This window comes from Myripristis murdjan, chromosome 4 (genome assembly GCF_902150065.1).
Source record: "Myripristis murdjan chromosome 4, fMyrMur1.1, whole genome shotgun sequence".
NCBI classification, from domain to species: Eukaryota; Metazoa; Chordata; class Actinopteri; order Holocentriformes; family Holocentridae; genus Myripristis; species Myripristis murdjan.
The window spans coordinates 12,198,167-12,219,221 of record NC_043983.1 but is presented as its reverse complement, the minus strand read 5'-3'; the positions used below and the strand labels follow the sequence as shown (position 1 = coordinate 12,219,221).

The 21,055-nt window shown below is 43.7% G+C and overlaps 1 protein-coding gene across 1 annotated transcript in view; it reads right to left on the bottom strand.

Moving 5' to 3' along the window:
• The window catches only part of myo9b (myosin IXB), a 62,174-nt gene that overhangs the window by 2,670 nt on the left and 38,449 nt on the right, over positions 1-21,055 (bottom strand). Inside the window, exons 8-43 of the mRNA XM_030048964.1 lie at positions 20,949-21,049; positions 20,342-20,471; positions 20,167-20,256; positions 19,673-19,789; positions 19,232-19,366; positions 18,536-18,657; positions 18,184-18,325; positions 17,445-17,640; positions 16,663-16,738; positions 15,806-15,898; positions 14,074-14,187; positions 12,492-12,531; positions 12,147-12,269; positions 11,940-12,020; positions 11,671-11,781; positions 11,124-11,246; positions 10,850-10,999; positions 10,567-10,733; positions 9,031-10,308; positions 8,368-8,437; positions 8,070-8,188; positions 7,041-7,159; positions 6,199-6,392; positions 5,575-5,682; positions 5,311-5,481; positions 5,158-5,199; positions 4,928-5,039; positions 4,364-4,437; positions 3,877-4,069; positions 3,609-3,737; positions 3,218-3,323; positions 2,912-3,043; positions 1,865-1,988; positions 1,574-1,624; positions 448-563; positions 159-298 (exon numbers count right to left, since the gene is read on the bottom strand). Coding sequence (XP_029904824.1) covers positions 159-298; positions 448-563; positions 1,574-1,624; positions 1,865-1,988; positions 2,912-3,043; positions 3,218-3,323; positions 3,609-3,737; positions 3,877-4,069; positions 4,364-4,437; positions 4,928-5,039; positions 5,158-5,199; positions 5,311-5,481; positions 5,575-5,682; positions 6,199-6,392; positions 7,041-7,159; positions 8,070-8,188; positions 8,368-8,437; positions 9,031-10,308; positions 10,567-10,733; positions 10,850-10,999; positions 11,124-11,246; positions 11,671-11,781; positions 11,940-12,020; positions 12,147-12,269; positions 12,492-12,531; positions 14,074-14,187; positions 15,806-15,898; positions 16,663-16,738; positions 17,445-17,640; positions 18,184-18,325; positions 18,536-18,657; positions 19,232-19,366; positions 19,673-19,789; positions 20,167-20,256; positions 20,342-20,471; positions 20,949-21,049 — 5,389 coding nt within the window. The remainder of the gene's footprint in view (positions 1-158; positions 299-447; positions 564-1,573; positions 1,625-1,864; positions 1,989-2,911; positions 3,044-3,217; positions 3,324-3,608; positions 3,738-3,876; positions 4,070-4,363; positions 4,438-4,927; positions 5,040-5,157; positions 5,200-5,310; positions 5,482-5,574; positions 5,683-6,198; positions 6,393-7,040; positions 7,160-8,069; positions 8,189-8,367; positions 8,438-9,030; positions 10,309-10,566; positions 10,734-10,849; positions 11,000-11,123; positions 11,247-11,670; positions 11,782-11,939; positions 12,021-12,146; positions 12,270-12,491; positions 12,532-14,073; positions 14,188-15,805; positions 15,899-16,662; positions 16,739-17,444; positions 17,641-18,183; positions 18,326-18,535; positions 18,658-19,231; positions 19,367-19,672; positions 19,790-20,166; positions 20,257-20,341; positions 20,472-20,948; positions 21,050-21,055) is intronic.

Here is a 21,055-nt window from a genome sequence, read left to right as displayed (position 1 = left end):
AGACGGCACCGCCCCCATCACCATCACTGGTCCAGACCTGCACCACAAAAGACAGGAAGGGCCCAACCCAGCGGCCCCATGGACTTGTCAGAAACCCACAGGTGAGTGAGAGAAACAGGTAGAAGGAAGGAAAGGCCAGACTGTACCTTAATACTGACCTTCAGGCTCGGAGCCATGGGCAGAGGAGCGCTGCTGCTCATCCAGGAGGCTCTCAGAGCTCAGAGAGGCTTCAGAGTCCAAATTCTCCTGGTCTGAGCCCGGCTGTTCCAGCTCCGGGAGTCGGCAAGCCAGATCCTCTCTGGAGGGGAGTGGAGCACAAGGACATCATAGTAATGAAGAGAGAGAGAGAGAGAGAGAGCACAAGAGACCGGCTAAGGAAGCTGCACAAGAAATATGTGAGGGGGGGGGGACAGTGGAAAAAAGAGCTGATCAAGAAAGTCTCCTCACTTCTCCTGTTTGATGGACTTGATGCGTTCCACTAGGTTCTTCTCAGCCTCTGTGTCTGAGTCCAGAGGCTCATTCTCTGGCACCACGCTTAGATCAGAACTGGCCTTCTCATGCACCTGCAGAAAGAGACAAATACATCACACACACGGGTACACTGGACAAGTCAGCATGGGTTCAAAATGCTCTAAGTGTTCTGTGCAGAACATGTGGTGTGATTGCTTTGCTGGACTGGTGACTGGTACTGCAGTTATAACAATGTCCATGAATAACAAAAGACATTAAATATGGTTTTGACCCATGTCTGAAACTGATACCGTAATTTGTTAGTGAACAGGAGGGAAAAGAGGGGGTGGATGGTGCATGTGGCAAGTCATGCAACTGCGCATCTCTCTTGCAGCTCTTCTGTGAAACAGAACAACTTAAAGAGAAGGATGCCCTCCTTCTCTTTACAGTGATACCAAAGAAAACTAATGAATGCAACCGTGAACATCCAACCATTCAAAAAGTATTGTTGTAAGGGTTTACACAGGCAAACTGAGGGTTCTGTGTAATATAGGAATTTAAGAAACAGGACAACAGTTAAAGAACATACCACTACAACCAAAAAAAGGTTTTACCATTCAACAACAGAAATCTCCTGTAAATAACGCGACTGTCAGAGCTTTGAGGCCATTTCTCAGTTAGTGTCCTCTTTATGTCACTAAGTTTTGAGGACTTTAGCGGACATTGGGGACAATACCCTGTAAAATAATTGACCATTATTTCCCAGTAGCTGATAGTTTGAAAGCCAGGCTATTCACAGGAGACTGCAATCCAAAAAGACACCTTCAGAGTAACAATACACCAACCCAGAGCCATCTTGTCCTCACATAATGAGAACAAGAATAGTGGTAAAGACAACAGAGTCATGATCCTTCACATCACAAGCAGGATTTGAACTAAACTAACAGAATCATGCAATGCACTACCAGTTAGTAAGAGAAATGGGGAAAAGAGAAAGAGGGAGGAGAGAACAGCAAGAGGGTTACCCACGTCTAACATGCCATGCACAGACGCTTGAGCATGGCACACACACTACTATATCCACTAGATCTACCAAGAGAACTTGAGGCTTTATGATACATACCACCACTCCTTTGTAAGGAGCTGAGAACCTGAGAGGTAAATGCAGGTAGTGCTAAAGAGAAACAAGGAACATTGGCCATGTTACCCATGTAACACGAAGAACATGTATATGTGACACTGGGGTTGCCATGTGATTTAACTGATCAATGAACATGTAACGATCTAGTTAAGCTGTGGCAAATTTTATACTGAGCACTCATCTATCACTTCCTGGTATTTACTGTTGCTGTAATTTCCAGAACAAACTAAGGTGAAAAGCCAGTCCAGAGTGGGCCGAGGCTTTCTTCCTCACCGTGTTCTGTCTCTTCAGTTTGAGCTGGTTGACAGCCAGAGCCTCAGCGTACTCCAGCTGCTCGATCTCGTCCATCTTCTCATTGTAGCGTCTGATTTGCTCATTGATTAGCATCTCTACGCACCTACAGAGGGACAAAGGAGAGAGAGTGTCTTACATGACAGCATCAAAGAGTGTGACCAAAGCCTTTAGAGAAAGAAAGCCAAACCAGGTCAGTTGACTTCAGTAAGAGAAAAGAAAAAAAACATGCAGTATAGTCTTTTGAGCATCAGAGGGCAGTGCTGACCATTTGCTAAACAGTAGACAACTTGACGCCTACTGGCGCTCATGTAAATGCTATAAAATGATCATGATGGTTGATTTTAAAATATTAACCAGTAACTGGACTATTACTGTGACTAAACCCTGTGTTAATGGCCATGCTAAAAATGAAGACATTATTTTAAGCAGACATGCTCTGTAATCAAAATGTGAAGTGCGTGTAGCATAAATGTAGCATAAATGTGTTTTCTATACCAACCTCGCCTACCTGACAGTTCCTCTGATTTATGTTCACTTTTCCTCCTGATGGTCACTGAATTTTCAGTTTCACAAAAAGCCAATGACAATGTCCTTAAATAGTAGCTTACAATGCAAGCTGTGCCTGCCAACAAACTAAATAACTAGGACATATTTGATATCTGCCAAACACAATGCGTAGGCCACAAATCATGGGTGCAAATAAAGAGTGAGGCTTCTATGACACTGTGTCCTTGTTTAGGAAAGTCTCACAGAACTTTTATTCATTTTTGTCTGTCTAGCCCAGTTTTCGCACGCAATGTTGACCCTGGAAGTGGTTGCTGATATTTTTGGAATGTCTCCCTTCTTAGACTATCTCTGGCGTGATTGTGTGCAGTCTGAAAGCTGGTCATTGTGTATGCACTTTATGATCATACAAGAGAAAAAGACCTACTCTAAATACCTCATTCTGTCATTTTTGCTAGAAGAGTACTAACAGAGCTTTGTGCATCTGTGGATAACTCTTGTAACAATTAGCTGCATTCTTACGTGGTGGTCTTGGCCACGTCCTTCATGCTGAGCAACGGGTCTGCGCTGTCTGGGCAGCGCAGGATGCACGGGGCAAACACTATCGCCAAGGAGTTAGGAGACATGCGGTTGTGGGCCTCCTCTTTAGAAACTCTGCAAGACAGTAATCAGTCACCAAATATATGTTTAGATGCAGCTGGAATCTACTGTTCATTTAATCATAACATTACATTGTGCTGCGAGTGCAACCATTTTCAGGACAAGTGGTTTTGGTGTGATTTGAACCACTAACCCTGAGAGAATGAACCACAGTGAGAGAATCCCTACCTAACCAGATGGAAGATGAGTCTCTCCAGCGTGTTGAAGTTTGCAGTAGGAAGCTCCTCCAGCACCTTGTAGATGGCATGAAGCTGCTCCTGCTTCTCTGGTAGCTCTACAGATGAGTAGAAGAAAACAATAAATAAGGTATTAATTATGATAAATCCCATTTTTCATTTTTTTTTTACTTTGTACTAATAACTGTTATAACAGTTATTATAGCAATTTGATGTCAGATTTTAGCCTCACATATTGACCAGCTTTTTCTGTCAGTGTCTTAAACAACAAAAGCAACAACAACAACAATCCAGAGGCAGGAAATAGCAGACCTGAAAACAAATGCCCAGCAGACGATCTGTCATGTTAAATGCTGCCCTCCACTGGGAAATGGCATCCTTACCTACGGCTCGCAGGAAGTCATTGTAATGTATGAAGGTCATCAGTGGGTCTGGCAGCTCCCTCAACCACTGTTTCACCAGGCCTGTCACCGTGTGGATGGGGTAGTCTTCCAGACATACCAAATGGGGATCTGAAGAATACAGCAGCAATGAGGCATCAACCAGAACATACTTGGAGAAATGAACAGAAGTTTGGGCGTGTGCGTTTGAGCCAAAGTGTGAGGGTGACAGTCCAAACAAGCAGTTGATGTTATGCAGGAGGGGGCTAACCAGTCTCTAGTCTCTGGTGCAGCTCCTTCATGCGGTTGGCAGAGCCAGACTTGCGGTAGATGCCCTCTGTGTAGAGGCCGTTCATCTCCACGTGCTCCAGCATCATCTCCAGCACCATGGGCACAGGATTCTTATCACTGATCAGGTGGCACACACGCACCCCGAAGTGCTGCCCAGCGGCCTCTTCATCGCTCTGAGGATTGAGCCAGACGGCAGCAGGTAATTAAACATTTGATTCATCCAATCAACATCTATGTTACCTGACACATCCATGCAATTAAGCATAATGTATGTGCAATAATGTGTAATTACTGCCTGACTTGACACTCACTTATACTGTACCGACACTTTGACAGAATCGACTGTCTTCATCAGGGTCGAATTATGTTTTAAATAATTTTGTTTTTCCCATGACATGATATGAAATTATACATATTACTACAACACTTCAGAGCAATACAATATAAAAAGCAAGCTCAACATGTACCTTTTTGGCACAGTAGGTGGAGCAGTCGGTGACTATTTTGCAGAGGCATTTCTTGTGGCACACCATTTTGCAGTCTGGAAAATGAGGTCAAATATGTAAAAAAAAAAATCGATTAATACAAGAACTCATGCACTTAAGAATGTATAGTTCATTATGTGATGCAGCATGGCTGATTCTTAACTTTTTGAAACCCAGGAGGCCATGGTCAGGCTTTCATTTTGAAAGGGGTTATTTCACTGGCTAAACAAAATTCATTTCATTTGATTCATTTCTGGAGGATTCACTCATTTATTTAAATTTTTTTGGACAGTCACAGCAGAGAGAGACAGGTAAGGCAGGGTAGAGAGGAGGGATGACGTGCAGCAAACGGCCTGAGGTCTGAATCATACCCAGGATGCTGCGATCAGGACTCAGCCCAAACAAGTGGCATGTGCTCTTATCCAGTGAGCTACCAGGGCGCTCCAAATATATAATGTTTTTGAAAGAAATCAAGGGAAATTGCTCAGGTTTCAAATGGTTAAGTATATAAATACACAACTGGCAAATGTTTGAGTGTAAACTCACAGCTGCACATGTAGGCCTTCTCCATGCCCCAGATGTAGGAGCTGCACTGGTCACATGACTGCATAATGTTGACCTGATAGTTGCTGAACACATGATCCAGTGGGCTCTCCATCTAAAAACACCATCAGTCGCTCAATTAAAAATCCTAATCTGTATTAAACTGCTCTTTGTTAACAGTGTTCTGCAGTGAAAAATATGGTCACACAAAATTTTTATCACTGAATACTTACACTCTTATCTTTTTTCCGCCTCTTCTTTCTAGCTTTTGCAGGCTGAATAAACAGATAGAGGGCACAGGCATGAGTACATTGTTTTGTTCATGTATGGGCTAACTAGAGTGATTGATCATGAATCTTAGTGAGAGCGGCTCTGTGTTGTTTCACCTTGGCGGGTTCACCCTCCTCCTTCTTCATCTCTCCTCTGATGAAGCCGTCCAGCACCGACTGGAACAAGTTGACCACCAACTGCACCTCTCCTTTCTGCTTGTCGCCCGCCAAGTGGATCACTTTGTTCTGGTAGCCTTTCATCAGGCCCTTATAGCCAGTGGTGGGCTTCTGTTAAAGGTTAGGGGAGAGCAAGAAAAAATAAGGAAGAGGAAGGAAAAAAATGATCGCGGACGTTCAGTCTTTGTCGGCAGATAGACTTACTGGGAGAGAATACATGGCTTTGATGGTCTCTCTGAACTGCATGGTGGCTGTTACAAAGATGGCTTCTGTAGCTGACAGCTGTTTGCCCCTGGAGCGGAAATCATTCACCTGCAGAGACAAGGCCAAAGCAAACATCCATTAATAAAACACATGTACTTACAACCAACACAACATGAGAATTTTTGATTTACAGGACAGACAGAGTGCTATGGGATGTTAATCTTTCTGACATACTGAAACTCCTATTCTAAAGGGAGAGTGACAAAGGGAACAAAGGGGATATATTGATTTTAGGAACTGTTGGATTATTTATGAAAGGTGTAGATACTGGCTAATCAGCTCAGCAAGCCTGGCCTCAAAAGTATTGATTTTAAAATAGTTGGCCATTTGATGTTTGCAGAGATGTAAACAGGGGAAATAACAGGAAAAGGAAAAAGAGAAATGAAGGAATCATCACCAATCATGTGATATTTTCCATCAATTGGCCAAAAAGCCTGTTCAGTGCAGAGCCTAAAGCCAATGTGGCACTTTTTTTTTTTTTTTTTTACATTAAAGTGTCCTTTTATCTGTCTGAACAAGACCAAATTAATTTCTGCTATAATTTTGCTGCCCACTTTAATATACCTGGTTGCCTAAAAACTCGTCTAGGTGTCGTAGCTCGTTGGCGTTGGTGATCTCTCGGTCCAACGAGGCGTTCCACTGTTCAGAGACCCGTGTGGCACGGCTGATCTTGATGGTGGGGTTTCGACTGAGGCCTTTGCCAGCACGGTCGCCAAGGGGCTGGGTAAGGGAGCGAGACGAGTGTCCAAGTAGTGGGGCTGAAAAGGAAGGGAAGAAAGTTTTCATTGTCACAAAATAAATTCAGCTGCAGGGGGAAAAGCTCACCATAAACTCCAAATCTTGGAGTTTGTGCAAACTGATCTCAAACCACCAGAGTGGAATATACTGCAACACATCAGCAAGTAGAGGGAAAAGAGTCACATTACTGCGTTAGCACTGAGCGTGATCCTGCGCGGGTCACTATTTACCCAGAAAGCAAACAGCGTGATTAGTTAAGCCTCTGGAATAATAATAATACACCTGTGTTTTCTTTCCACATCTCACTTCAGGAAGTATGACGGAAGAGGACTGCAGCAGCCCTGCAGATGCAGTGAGGCAGTTTCATGAAGGCTAAACTAACATGAGTAACACTCCTGTGACTCCAGGGTGGATAATACACAAGCATAAATACTGGGTGAGTCATGTTAACAAATTCTTATTTTGGAAGGGTTTAAACAGAGGCCATAAGTCATTCCCCTCTCTAAATTACTCACAACACTGTCAACATATGGTAACAGGAAATACTGAAGGACAGTAAATGACACAGGCAGCCCTTTCAGCACACAATGTATTCTATCTATCTCAAGGGTATTTGACAAGGCCAGTTTACACGAAGGTCTGAGCAGGTTCCTTTCTGTAGCAGTTACCTTCCCCTCCTGCTGGCTTCTCGCTGAGGGCCTGAGCCATGGTCAGCTCTCCATCATCTGGAGTCTGGGCCTCCTTGTGGGGTCGCTTCTTCAAGATCTTGCTGAGGAAACCTGAAGACCTAGATGACACACAAACATAACCCGTTAAGAACATTCACACATCAAGTCAACGTAAGTGAACTGCATAGTGTAACACTACAGGGTAATCATATTCAGTTTTGTAACTTCTAACTTGTAACTTGTAACTTCTAGTCTTTTTTTAATGGTAGATACTGTTTTTTTTTATTGTTTTGTTTTTGTTTTTGAATGTTGTGTTCCTGATCACATAACTGCATGAAATGTGGTATTTCTTCTTGATGAATGTTAAATAAAACAGATAAAAGGGCTTTTATGACTAAAAACATTCTGACACACCATGAAGACTGTATTTTTCTAACAAAATCTCTTTACAGTGCCACATATTCAAACTCCTCTCCAATAACATCGCCATAGCAACAACACAAATTAAAAACAAAGCAATCCACTCGACCCTCCATCTGATAAATCTCTGGCTCAGTGAGTGAACCTCAGGCACTTGGTTTCTGGCATGCACGTCAATCCATTCAGACTAAATTCAGTTATCAGGAATTTCCGCCATCGTGTCTCTTTCCCATAACAAACTGTCTGTGTATCTATATATGGTTAGGGAAGGCCATGCGTGTCAAACGCCACATGAGGGAGCCAGGGACGGCTTGATTACACAAGACAATGTGTTTTCTCATGAGCTATCTGGCTCCAAAAGACCTCCTAGTGGGTAAAGATGCAACTGTGAGTGGTTTACTGTGAAGAGGCTTTCCTCCTAATCCAGGAGAATATGATATTACATATCTACACTGATAACTTCAGTCAATTACTGGGAGAATCAGAGTATTCTTCGGTTGAGCTTGTCTCCTCGGATCTAGGAAATGTATAAATCAATAATCTGGACGAAATATTGCTGAATAGTTCATGCTACTGCGTCATCCCACATAGTGCGGTGCAGTAACTTACTTCTCTGGTGTGGACGGGACGGTGTGGCCAAAGTCCTGGTGACCCGAGCTATCTTGGTGTTTCCTTCTGAAGGAGCTTCCCTTTGAGACATCAGGATGGCTTTCCATGGGAGAAAGTATCTGCAGAACAGAAGACACAGCAGGAGAATTAGTGCTGACTATACAGGTACTGAGGCACACCGGAAAACAGGAAAGAGCAGAGTTTTGTAGTGTAAATAGTTAAACTGACCTTAGTTTACCTCTGAGCTTATAAAACACGAAATGCGTTATTCATTAAAGTAGATCAATGGCTGTATTACCTCCCTGGTTGAAATAGCACCAGCTCCTTCAGAGGATGGAGACAAACTGTCTAGTGAGGCCTGCTGACTCCTGCAGATGGAGGGACAGAGACACAGAGTTAGCATCCATAGGAATTTATGAACAAGGTAGCAGGAGGAGCAGTGGCTTCCCCAGATAATGATGTTACACATTGAGTTTTCTACTAAACAGATGCAGGGAGAGTTTTTCATTGGAGATCTCTTCTCATCTGCTGCTGATGTTAACATAAATGATGTAAACAGAAGTTTTATTATAGATTAAGCTGTGTTGGGAGTAGGGCTGGGTGATATGGTTAAAAAATGATATTTGACTGAATATCTCGGTATGATATTGTGATGATATTGTTGGGATGACTGTTGGTGCTTTTATAAGATATTTTGATACATAAGATTTTTGATGAACAATTTTGATAATTTTTTTGGGATAAAATTAGTAATGTGGACAGGATAGCCAACTAGGCAGAGGCAAATAAGTTCAGAATATTGCATCCCTTTACTGTAAAGCAGCCTTTGACACCAGGAAAAGACGATCTTATGATAACCAACATTGCAGATGATATCAAAATAATATTAATATATTTGATAGCTTTAGTTGGGAATCTGTTGAGGGTAGGAAGGAGAATATGACAAGAAGAGAAGGCATACTGTGAAAGCTTTTTCCTCCTCTCCTCCGTGTTGTGAGGTGGAGGAGGGCTGGTGTTCTCAGACTGTCCTCCTTCACTCCTCCTCCCCTTCCATTTCTCTGGCTTCTCCTTTATCCCCCCGGAACGGCGCTGCAGGTTCACTGCCCCGGCACCTTCGCCATGCCCATTCCTCTCATGCACAGAGTCGGAGGGCTGCAGGGACAACGTAGATGGACGAACAGGGCCAGCGGAGGACAGAGGCGGAGAAGTTTTCCCTTCCTTCTTCCCTCCTTTGTCCTCTTTCATCTTCCAGGCCACAAAGGTGTACTGATCCAGCTCCTTGCTGTCCGCCCGCTCTTTTAGCCTGGCAGCCTCTTGGCTTTTGCCCTTTGGCACGGAGGTTTCATCCTTGCTGACGGCTGAGGTAGAGGAGGAGGCGGCTCGTTCAGTCTCTCTCCTGTTGTGCTCGAGCCCTCTCCGTCTCCTCTGCTCTCTCTTCTCCTGGCTCCTGGAGGTTTGGCCCTTGTGTACAGGAGGTCGCACTCTCTTTTGCTCAGAAGGTGTCGGGCTCGTGCTGGCAGCCTGAGTATCTGCGCTCTTATCTTGAGTCAGCCCAGCATTCGGCTTCTCTGGTTCAGCAGGTTTTGAATCCAATTGCTCTAGTGTCTGGTTCTCCAAGTCCTCGTCGTCCTCTTCCTCATCTAGCTGGGGTCCAGCCTCAGCCAGGGTACCATTGGTCTCCGAATCAGACCTGGGAGATGAAGGCACACCACACTCTTCCTCCTCCCCCAGTCCTTCATCTTCCTCCTCCAGCTCTTCCTCCTTCCCCTGCTCCTCTTCCGTCTGTAAACTTCTGGCAGCCTCTTGGTCCTGCACTCCTTTCTCCTCCTCTGCCTCCTGGACAGGGAAACTGTCCTGCTGGCTTTCATCTAGCGTCTCCTCTGTGACTAACTCTATGTCTGGGTCCTCCCTTGTTTGAGGCACCATGTCAATGCCATCTGCCTGTTGTGACCTGGCCTCCTCTTCCTCCCTCAGTTTCATTGAGGCCTCTTTTTCAGCCTCTCTAGCACGTCTGGCAGCTTCAGCTTCCCTCGCTAGCCTGTCTGCCTCTTCCTCTTCTGCCTTTCGCTTTATTTCCTCCTCTTCTTCCCTCCTCCTCCTCGCTTCCTCTTCTTCTGCCCTCCTCTTTGCTTCCTCCTCTTCTGCCCTCTTCCTCGCCTCCTCCTCTTCTGCCCTCCTCCTCGCTTCCGCCTCTTCTTCCCTCTCTTTCCTCCTTTTCTCCTCACGTATGGATTGGCATCTGTAAAAACCAAAAATAAATTTAAGGTACAGTTACAATTTCATGTTTATGCTAAGTTAAAAATGCTATTCGAAGTCTCCGAGTTTCCCACAAATATGTATCACAGGAAATAAACATCTTTTGAAATGTCAATACAGCATCTGAAGACCATCACTGATCCATCTGATTTGTAGACGTAACTGACTGGACTTTAACATTATATTGATGTACAACAACTGCGCAGCTAAACACAGTGTCTTCAGTTAACAGTTCTGTTACCTCCTGCGTGCTGAGTGTCCTCTGACCAGGGCTTGTATTTTGGTAACACCCTGCTTATGGCGGAGGTACTCTGCTCTCTGCTTGGACCCCCTCCACGCAGCCTGGATCAGAGTGGCTGCTCTGCTTCTCTGCCTCTGCCTCTCTTCGCAGTACCTGCGCCATGAACGCTAAGAGGGAGGACAGGGAGGAGGAGAGAAAATGATCAAGATATGTAACTATTAAAAAGAAAACCGAGGAAACAAAATCAGTTTGTTAACAGACGTGCACATCTATCTGTGGTTACCTGGATCAAGATGGCTGCCTGTCTCATGTCCAAGAACTCCTTCCTTTGCAGGCGAGCCTTGAACCAGCGCTGTAGGAAGATGATTTTTCGCATCACATCCTTGTGCAGTGTGTCCTGCAGCTGCTGCCGCTCTGGCTCCTTCAGGTACACCTGAGTAGATAACATTTTGATATAATGTAATGTAAATATAATATAAAGCACACAGTTGTGGAGGGTTTGTCTAATGTAACAAACTATAAATCTCATGTGCAATAAAAATAAATGACTGGCTCACCTTAGTTTTGCCTATCTGATAGGTGGTGGGATCGAGGCCCATCTTCTCAAACAGGACTGAGATGACCTCTTTAGAGGCAGCCGTGTCCTTTGGCAGCAGCACTCTGAACTGCTCTATGAACTCCTGCAGGGACAAGACAGCGAATGCCATTATGAGGGAATAAGCCAGATAACCAGTAAACATTTCATGTGAGACGACTTTGACATCAAACCAAACAAACATAAATTTTCACAATGTGATATGGCATGGGAAATATTATACAGTAAGTTTGCAAACAGTTTTGAATTGAAGATATTTTGGTCCTGATTTCAGAAAAAGATGGAGCTAGCAGCTATGTTCAACACCGACGATGGTCAACTTTCATTTTGGTGCTTTATTTACACTGGTTTCAGCAGCGGTGCAGGCCATTGCATCAACATCTGCTCAATACCAAAATGTTTACTACGGAGACGGAATATCTTCAGCGACTGGTGTGGAGTAGATCTGACTTTCATTGACAAATCATTACATGGACTGTCAGCCCAAATAAGGACTAGATGTGCAGTACCTGGAAAGTGTACTTGGCCCCATAGCCTGACCTCCTGATGCGCACAGTCTCCAGCATTCCTGTATAGCGTAGCTGCTGAAACACCAAGGCCTCGTCCAGATGCATCTCCTTCTGCTCATAAACAAGGAGACAGGAAGAAAACTATGTTATAGTGAAAGAAGAAAACTTTAATCTTTATAATGCTCCTCTTACGATGCCTAAAAATGGTTAAATTTATCACAATACATTTTAATTTTTACATTATCCATAAATCCCTGACAGGCTCTTACCTTCTCAGCATTGGAGCGGATACAGCGAATGAAGAAGGGCTCTGCTCTTCCCAGAGTCTCTAGGAGTTTGGTCAGAGAGGTCTGAAGAAAACAAGGAGGGCATTTTTTTGAATGTTCAGCATAGCAAATGGTGGGTGTGTTTGTTGTAAAATGGAAAAATCAAGTTTATGTCCTGTGTATGCTGTTGGCTTTTGTCTGTGATGTTACCTGAAACTGGGCGCTAATGCTGGGGGGTTTCTTCTTCTTGTGCAAGTGGAGCAGAGACTTGGTCGTGCGATCATGAAGTGTCAAGCCAACGATGAACTTCAGGGACCGAGAGTCTAGCAAATTCTGCATGGTAACATTAGAGTACAACACAACTTTATATGGCACTTATAAGTTTAAAAGAACATCGAAAGGGATATCGAAATATACCACAACTTTAAAATCGGCGGCAACTGCACGATTCATTTTTTGTCTCATAGTATTAAATGTTGTTTAGTTACAGCAGTAGGGCAGGTTTTTGTGACTCAAACTGTAAGGTGAGGTTCTCATGTCTTTACTGAGGCTTACCTTAGGGATGATCTGCCTCTGTTTGGTGCTCTTGTTCTTCCTGTGTAAAAGAGAGGAGAGAGAAGGAGGGATGAGTTAAAGGAGTGACAGGTCAGTGTCTCAGGCAGGCGGATGGAGGTGCAGAGTGGAGGGGGCGAGTGGAGCCAGGTTAGTATGGTAGGTGAGTCTTCTTCATGCGCTGTCAGTCAGTGATGAGATCGAGGGTTGCACCTGGATGATGGGATGAACGATGAGTAAAGGCGAAGCTTGAATGAGGGAGGAGGACAAAGGAGAGGAAGGGATACGGTAAGGTACTGCAGGTGAAGAAGGTGATGGGATGGAGACTCTAAACAGTCAGACCAGCGGAGAATCCCCATATGAGGATGAAACTCCTTTTTCCATGCTCTCTTGCTTTCACCGCTAAATCAATGGCTCTAGATTTGAGTTGAGGAAATATCCCCATTATTGCCAAGTATCAGCTTGCAGAACTTGCTGTAAACTGCAACATGCGGTGTGGCCATTGTGACCATATTTTTACAGATGCTTTGAAAGACCTCACATGCCAGCTCATTCCTCTAAACACTACTTTGCTCATGCAGCAGTTCACAGATGCATTCCAGCTATTATATCTTCAGCCTTAAAGAGGACAGATGTCTACAAACATGGCTAATAAGGGAATATCCTTTATGGCTGTAAAGCCCTAACAACAAAAAATATACATACTAATAAAAATCCAACTGAGTGGATCAAACCACGGCCACAGCTGCACTTCCTCGTCTTTGACAACCAAACCACTGTTCCCTTATTTTCTACGTCCTGGATAGTTTCTGCATCCTTCAGTTCACTTTAACATTAGACGTCGACCTATATGCCTATTTTCTCAAGGACCATTGCAGATGTTTCAAAAATATGATCAATAATATAATGATTATCAACTAATCTACAGTACCGGAGGCAAAAAAGGGCTTAAAAAAGCTCAGAGGTAGCCTTAAATCAATGTATTTGAAGGTAAAAAATAAACACAAACAACACCAGCAAGACTTTTTCTTGTCCTCTCAAGATTGGACAGTAGTGGGCAGAGATGATTTATTTTTATTACATAAAATTAAATGTATACATTTTTTGTGTCACTGTCTGCCAATGCAAAAGGTCTCAAAATGTCACTCATCAACTCGATATACTGGCCACACCATCACTCTGTAGATCTCTTATTCAAAGTAAGGTGTGGTCACAAGTCATTTGTGGGCTATTAGTGAGCATGTGTGTCTTCATTTGCTTGCTGTTTGAGCAGTAATGTGCTTTACGGTTTTCATTAGATTACATTACATTAGATTAGCTCAAACTTAAGTGATCCTTGTGAGAAAATTGGGTAACAGCAGGAGTAATTCTCTACCCAGGGCTGGGCTAAGCTAAATTGGTCTCATCCTTGACGCTGAGCAGAGCTGCGCTGGTCAAAATGAGGCTAGGGTTGTCAACACTGTTCCAGGAAAACCAAGCCAAGCTAAGTCTGGAGCTGACAGGAGTGTGTTTTTGGTTGAGCTAGACTCGACACAATCAGACTGAACTGGAGAGTGGGTGGTGCCAAGTCTGTCTGCAGACTCACTGGAGGATGTGCCGCGGGAAGCGGAGGCGACCCCAGGACTGCAGTAGCTTGCGAGGGTCCTCACCGTCCAGCTGCAAGTCCTTAATGGAGCTGATGATCTGTGCATGCATGTCCCTGATCACACACACATACACACCCCCAGCATGGAGAGGGAATGCGTATGGACAGCAGGAGAGGGGAAGGGAGGGAAAGAGCAGGAGAAGGGTTGGACAAATGAAAAAAGGAGGTAGAAAGGAAAAAAAAAAAAGAGGGGTAGGAAATAACACCACGGTTAGGACACCTTAGAAGAAAACACACCACCACTGTCACCCACGAGAGGAACACACACTGCAGAATGGTTGGGAGTCTGATATCTAGGGGAACTTCGGCTGTCACACTCTGCTCATCCGTGAAGAATAACCAACAAAATTTATTCTCCCAGGGTTCATGTTTATATTCATAAAAACCACAAGACACACTAGACCACCCAACCATGCTACCTTATCCACTAAGAATAGAAAGGGAGACACACAAACACACACGTACACACACACGAGCGCACACACAGACAGAGAGGTTGGTGCATGGCTGTGTATTCACACCCATATCGCTGCCACTGTGGTGGTGAACATGCAGAGCTGAGCTGAGGCCCAGTGTGGCTGGCCATCTGTCTCCATGCTGGGGCTGTTACTTGTTGTGTGACTGCTGGTAGTTACTGGTGAGGCTGTTGGGTTTATGGCCCCTTGAACAGGGGCCAGGGTTATTGGAAATTGCAATCTCCAGTATTACACTGGAGACAGGGTCTGGTGAGGTTAATACGGAGCCTTCTGCACATCTCAGAGCTGGTCCATGCAATACTGGTCTATACTTACCCATGACTGACCACGGACACAGAGGAGGCCAGGCAGGAAAGGAGTGGGAAATACATACAAGGGCCCCACTAAAACTGACCTCCGCACCTCAGTGATTACAGATCTGAAAGGCACTGAAAGGATTTAATCAAGGCAACAGTGGGATGCAAGGGTCAAATGAGTCCCTTTAAACCCTACAGGATATATTTTTTTCTGTGGTAATGAAATCAAATCAGTCATTTCAGATCTGAAAACAGGAGATATGAGGCCATGGTTCAGAGGGCTCAACATTCAAGAATATTCCTCACAGTTTAGTTCCATTCTGAGAGAGCTTGCACGACCCTCCTTGTCTATTTGACTAGCGGCCTTTTCATCTGTATGTATTTGTGTATGTTTCAGCTCTCCGTGGTTCATGCCTGTAATCCGGGTGGCTAATCAGAGTAAGCCAGTACAAACACCTTCCCTGTGTTCTATAGCAATAATAATAAACTTGAAGAAGGAGGGAGATTATCACAGAAAACACGGGTATTGCAGTGAGGTAGGAGAGCGAATGCAAGTCTGAGCACGGCTTTGCCATGCTGCATTATGTTGGTGCATGAACGTCCTCCCAGAAAACGCTCGACTGACTTCTACTTCATGTTTAGAGATGCATGCTCTCCAAATTCTAGGAACCGAGAACTGTTGTGCTAAAACACCCATTGCAATTTTAATTTGAAACTGGATATGGATTCAACTATCAATTCCTGTTCCACTGCATTCTGCCAAAAATTATCACCAACCAATCACTGGAGTTTACTCAGAATGAAGAACAAACTGGTCTCTATTACGCAAATCAAACCACATTTCCTTTCCTGCTTGGCCTCATCCCTCCATTCCTTTCTCCTGTCCTCCAGTTCACTTACTTTTTACTCTCATAGCTAGCAAAGATGTCTTCAAAGGCCTCTAGAGGGCGCTCCTCTGAGTGATCAAAGTAGAAATCGAGCACAGAGGCTCGTCTGTGGAGGGGAGAAGGAGAGGAGAGAACCGCACACACTGGGGTCACCGAAAGGTGGAGAAGGACAAAGGATATGGGTGACCAAGATGAGGTGAAGGAGGATTTGTCTGTGGGGGTGCTGTCAGGTGTTTACAGATTCAGCTCACTTCAAGTTAAAGAGACTGTACTCAGGAGCCTTTAGGCACCTGACACTGCAGTCTAATCCTTCTTCATCTCATCCAGTACCACAGGGTCAATGCAGAGAGGCCCACAGAGCACCAACCACTTAGAGCATTATTTCCAGTCGGAATAACACATATCACCAATTACAAAAAGAGCCAACATGGTATATTCTCTGACAGAAAGGTTGCAAGTTAATGAAGTCTGAAGGCTTGTAAATCCCTTTTAAAACAACTGGTCTCCATTTCATGTCAGTGCAGAGTCACAGAGTTATTAACAACAGAGAAGAGAAGCAGCTCTCTGGCTCCATCTCCACAGATACTGTAGTAGACAGATAGTGATCTCAATAAAACCTGCTGCAGTTTGCCTGCAGGGGAAACACATCTGACAGTTATGTGACCAGTCCAAAGAAAACAAGGATGAAGTGAGAGAGAAACAAAATCCATAATCCATTACCACAGTATATGCTAGCTCTATGTACATATATTTATATGTGGTATCAGTTTTATTCACCCTCTGCTACTCAGCTGACATCTTAAGAGTGCTCTCTCTTTCTCTCTCTCTCTTTGTGTGTGTGTGTGTGTGTGTGTGTGTGTGAGTTCTTACTTGTACATTCTTTCCATGGGGGCATTAGACCGCTGAAGCTCTCCTAATGGAGTCCTGGAGGTTGGACGAACAACACCTACACAAAACATAAACACACAACACAAACAATATTATCAGGACTCACAATGCTCAAAAGCAGGCATTCTACCAGGAAAAAGCCTGACCAGGGTCGCATGACCATGGTCATTTTGCTGTTTTAATTTTTGTCTTGATTTTATTTAATCTTGTTAATCCACATTAAAATAGCCTCTTACGTCAATGGGCAACTTCTGAGAGGCCCAAAAATAGTCTGAAGGATTGAGAATTGCAGGGAAAGTTTCAAAATCTCCTAAAACGTCACGTTTCAGACCTCCATATTCCTCAGTGGCCTGACTGAGAGACTAATTACAGAGCAGAGAAACGTGAGAACTGTAATGCTCTGAGGCTGTGGTTTATACTGCACATTTGGACTTTAGGCTTAGGCACTTAACATGGTTACTTTTCTGTAGCTCTGGACAGTGAATTTGTACATTTGATTTATAATTATTATGTATTTCTGAAATCAATTGTCTCAGTGTGCTGCAAAAGTACTGAGTAACCCAGACTCTTAAATATATTTCTTTCCATTGTTTTATATTTACAGCAGAATGTGGGGTTGCAACATCATAACAATTCAGACTGTGTTGTTTAGTGTCAATCAAAAGAAATATAATTTAAAAACGGGATTTAAAAAGATCACCTTTCCATCACTCATTTTGTTGTATGTTTGAGTATTATGTTACAAAGGTCAAGTGATAACATACCTGCAGTCTTGGCAGCCCAGCGGCGGCCAGCCTCGTTGAAGGCAGCCATGCCTCTGATGGTGGCGCGCAGGATGCCCCAACGGAACATGGCCACAGGGTCCATGCCGATGAGCTGCCGCACGTAGGCCCGGTCGCTGCTCCGCAACAAGGCCACGATGTCTGGACGCATGTGGTCCGTGTTCTTCTCCCGGAAATCCTGATCAATTCAAAGATATCAGGTACGTTAGAAAAAGCATCAGATACAAAGAAGAAAAAAAGAGGAAACGGGCTCCGTCCAAAAGAATTTGTTGACATTTGATAGCATCAGGTATTGGCATGACGCCTGACTCTTCCTTGGTTGCTGTTCCTAGACTTAGCAGAACAAATTATTTAACACAGTGGTTTTCAAACTTTTTTCACATCCAAGATGACTTTGATTTAGTCATGAACCCCATTTGAAGCGAATTTGCCTTCAGGACCCTGATATGAAAAGATATTTTTGTTTGCCAAGTGTAGATATGTTTAGATGTCATACTTGCACAATGACAAACAGAGAAAAATAGTTATGACTAACACAGAAACTAAAATAATCACTCATACATTTTTTGTATTCTAACAATTTCTAGTGACCTGAACTATACAGAAATTAAGTAAGTCCTCGTTTTGCTGAGGATTTTGCTGGAAGCCCCTCAAGGACCCCACTTTGAAAGCCACTGCTTTAACTCAATATGCCAGTGTCTAATGTGCCTGTCCTCCTTACCTTGATTTGGTACTTGACCTTCCCAGCAAAGTGCTGAATGACGAAGGCAGGCTCCATGACCGGTGTGGGGACAAAGTACTTGTTCCCTTGGTGCTGCTGCTTGAACTTGGCTAGCAAAGTTTTATCTGTGGCATGTGGAAAGCTGTAGGAGAAGCAAAGAGAGAGGAGAATAGACAGAAAGAGGAGAAGATAGGGGATAAAAGTGAACAAACGTTATTTTCTCCCCATAGCTTTTACAGCAGTTGATTTCTATTAGAGCAGGGTCCTCCTCACTGCACTGCTGTCATTCTTTATCAATAAGCTGCCACCACCGAGACACCACGAAAAATCATAAAGCTGCTGCTGGTCATACTTGCTCTCCTCATCCAGCAGGTAGAGCAGGCCGGTGGGTTTCTTGCTGATGAGGTGGATACAGCCAACGTTGTCTGTGTAGTCGATGTTGTGCCAGGTGATCCCCTCTGCCTGGTACTCCTCCTGGATGGGAAAAGGGCAGAGTGTTTTGGTTAATCAGACCATCAGTCAAATCAGCCAAGCAAGGAACAAAGTTTACAGCCAATCTGAAGCTAGTTAACCATCTGTATGATCTCAGCTGACTCCAACAAATGTAGCAGACTATTTTTTTGTGTGTTTTTGTTTAACTTGTATATGTCAAAAACACGCAGCTCGGTACAAACTGTGCGGACAGAAAATGACATCTGTTTCCCCCAGAAAGTTCAACAAAGATAAAATATGCAAAATGCTGTTGCCAAATTTTACTTGATATGGTAATGAAGGGGAATGTAATGCTTTGCTTTAGTTCAGCATTTTCTACGGCAGACCAGTACAGCACCCAGTGAAATAAACTGTTGCTGTCCGTAGAAATCACTAAAGGTTATTTGGATGACTCATCATGTTTGGCATTTTTGTAAGCAGAGAAGAGAGGCTGAAATGATAGGTCATACACAGAGAGGGCTGTAAAACCTCTGCTGATAATGTAATCAAAGTAATCTTTCACGGCAGACAACTTGGAGGGCAGACAAAGGAAAAGGCAAAAAATGAGGGAGTTCACCTGCTCCAGTTTGAAGATGTGCTGGTTGAAGTAATACTGCAGCTGCTCATTTGCATAGTTGATACAGAACTGCTCAAAGCTGTTTGTCTCAAAGTCCTCAAAGCCAAATATGTCCAGGACTCCAATGGACAAACACTGGAAAACAGACAGAGCTTTTAACACTGACTGAAATGTAACGAGTAGAAAACATGAAGAATGTATGTTGTTAATGTTCCTGTACTGGAATATTTTTTATAGTTTAACCATCTATGGTGTCATGTCACATCAAAGTGAAGTTCATTCAGGATAACATTTTTTTAATCAGGATAGTCACACATCATTCTTACAGAGACTGTCACCACGCAAACACGTGTCGTGACAGACAAACTTTAATTTTCATTCATTTTAGTGTTTTGAGTGCGTGTGCGTGTGCATCTGTCTGGATATGTCTGCAGGTCTCACCGGCACAGATTCTTCCATGTCTTTTTTGTTGAGCAGTGCGTGATTGATGCGTAGGACGATCCAGTCAAACAAGGCGCTGTACAGAGATTTAGCCATAGAGTCTCTGGCTGTGATCGCCTGATAGAAGAAAAGAGAAGAGAAGGATGCCTATTGCGCAAATAAACTTCAAAGAATACAATAGAATAGAACAGAGGCAGAGGTAAGGTTACGTAATTTGACCCTACACTACAATGAAATGGAAAACAAGTGCAAGAGGGCAAAAAAATGCATAGAGGGTTAAGAAAAATAAACAGGCAAAATAGAGGGTAGGGAAAAACAAATCTGAAATTGGAGCTGACATTAAAAAAACCCAAAAAACAAGAGGCGTGGTATCTAAAAAAAAAAAAAGGAAGCGACAGACATGACATGCCTGACATGAGGCCACAAATTAGCCCGCAGTGCATCACTGGTGGTAATGACGGGTTGTAGAGAGATGCTTCATGGCTGGTGCCTACCTCACTGTGGCTGTATGGGAGGATCAACTTGTCGTTGACTGTCACCGTTTTCCTCTTCGTCAGAGCCTCCACCAGCAACTCTTCTTTGACCTGGGAGGGAACGCACACTCGTTAATGTAGACAGTCACATGTCTCTAGAAACACGCACACATACACAGGGACATCCAGACGTTACCTTCAGCAGATCAGAGAGGGTAGCCAGGACCTCCGGGGGGCCCACGTCCAACCCCTCGTCCCGGCCTGTGGACTTCTTCTTGTAGGTCACGTTGCCCAGATACAGGATGGCCGAAAGCACAGAAAAAATCCTGCAACACGGACACAGTTGTTCAATACATCAACAGGGAACAACAGCAACATAATGTTCATGGTTTGTTTGTGCAGCAGTTAACTTGATAATCCCATCATCTATAGCATGATTCAAAGAGGCCTTTATTGAGTCAGCTCTCAGGCTAAATGAGTATAAAACCGAATGTATGCATTGTAAGGAGGATGTGTATGTTAACTGTAAAAAGCTGCTATAATGACCCATTAATTGTGGCTGATCTTTTGGTGTTCAAATATTATTTTAAATAGTCTGTTTTCTTGTATTTAATATTTTTCATCATATGACTCTTAAAGTGGCAAAAATAAACTAAATGGAAAGTAATGTTTGGAAAAATGGGATTCAAGCTTGTCTTTGTTTTCTAATTAATTAACTCCATGTCAGGCAGGATTTTATTTAAGGAGATTCATATTAGGTGTTAATTGTATTCATATTGACTGCAGCACACTGGTCCACTCACTGTTTCTTGGTGGCAGGGAGGAAGCCAACCATCTCCATGGCTTGCTGTAGCCTCTCAAAGTCATGACGCAAGTCCTCCTCATCTTCTATTTTAAAGTTTTCCTAGAA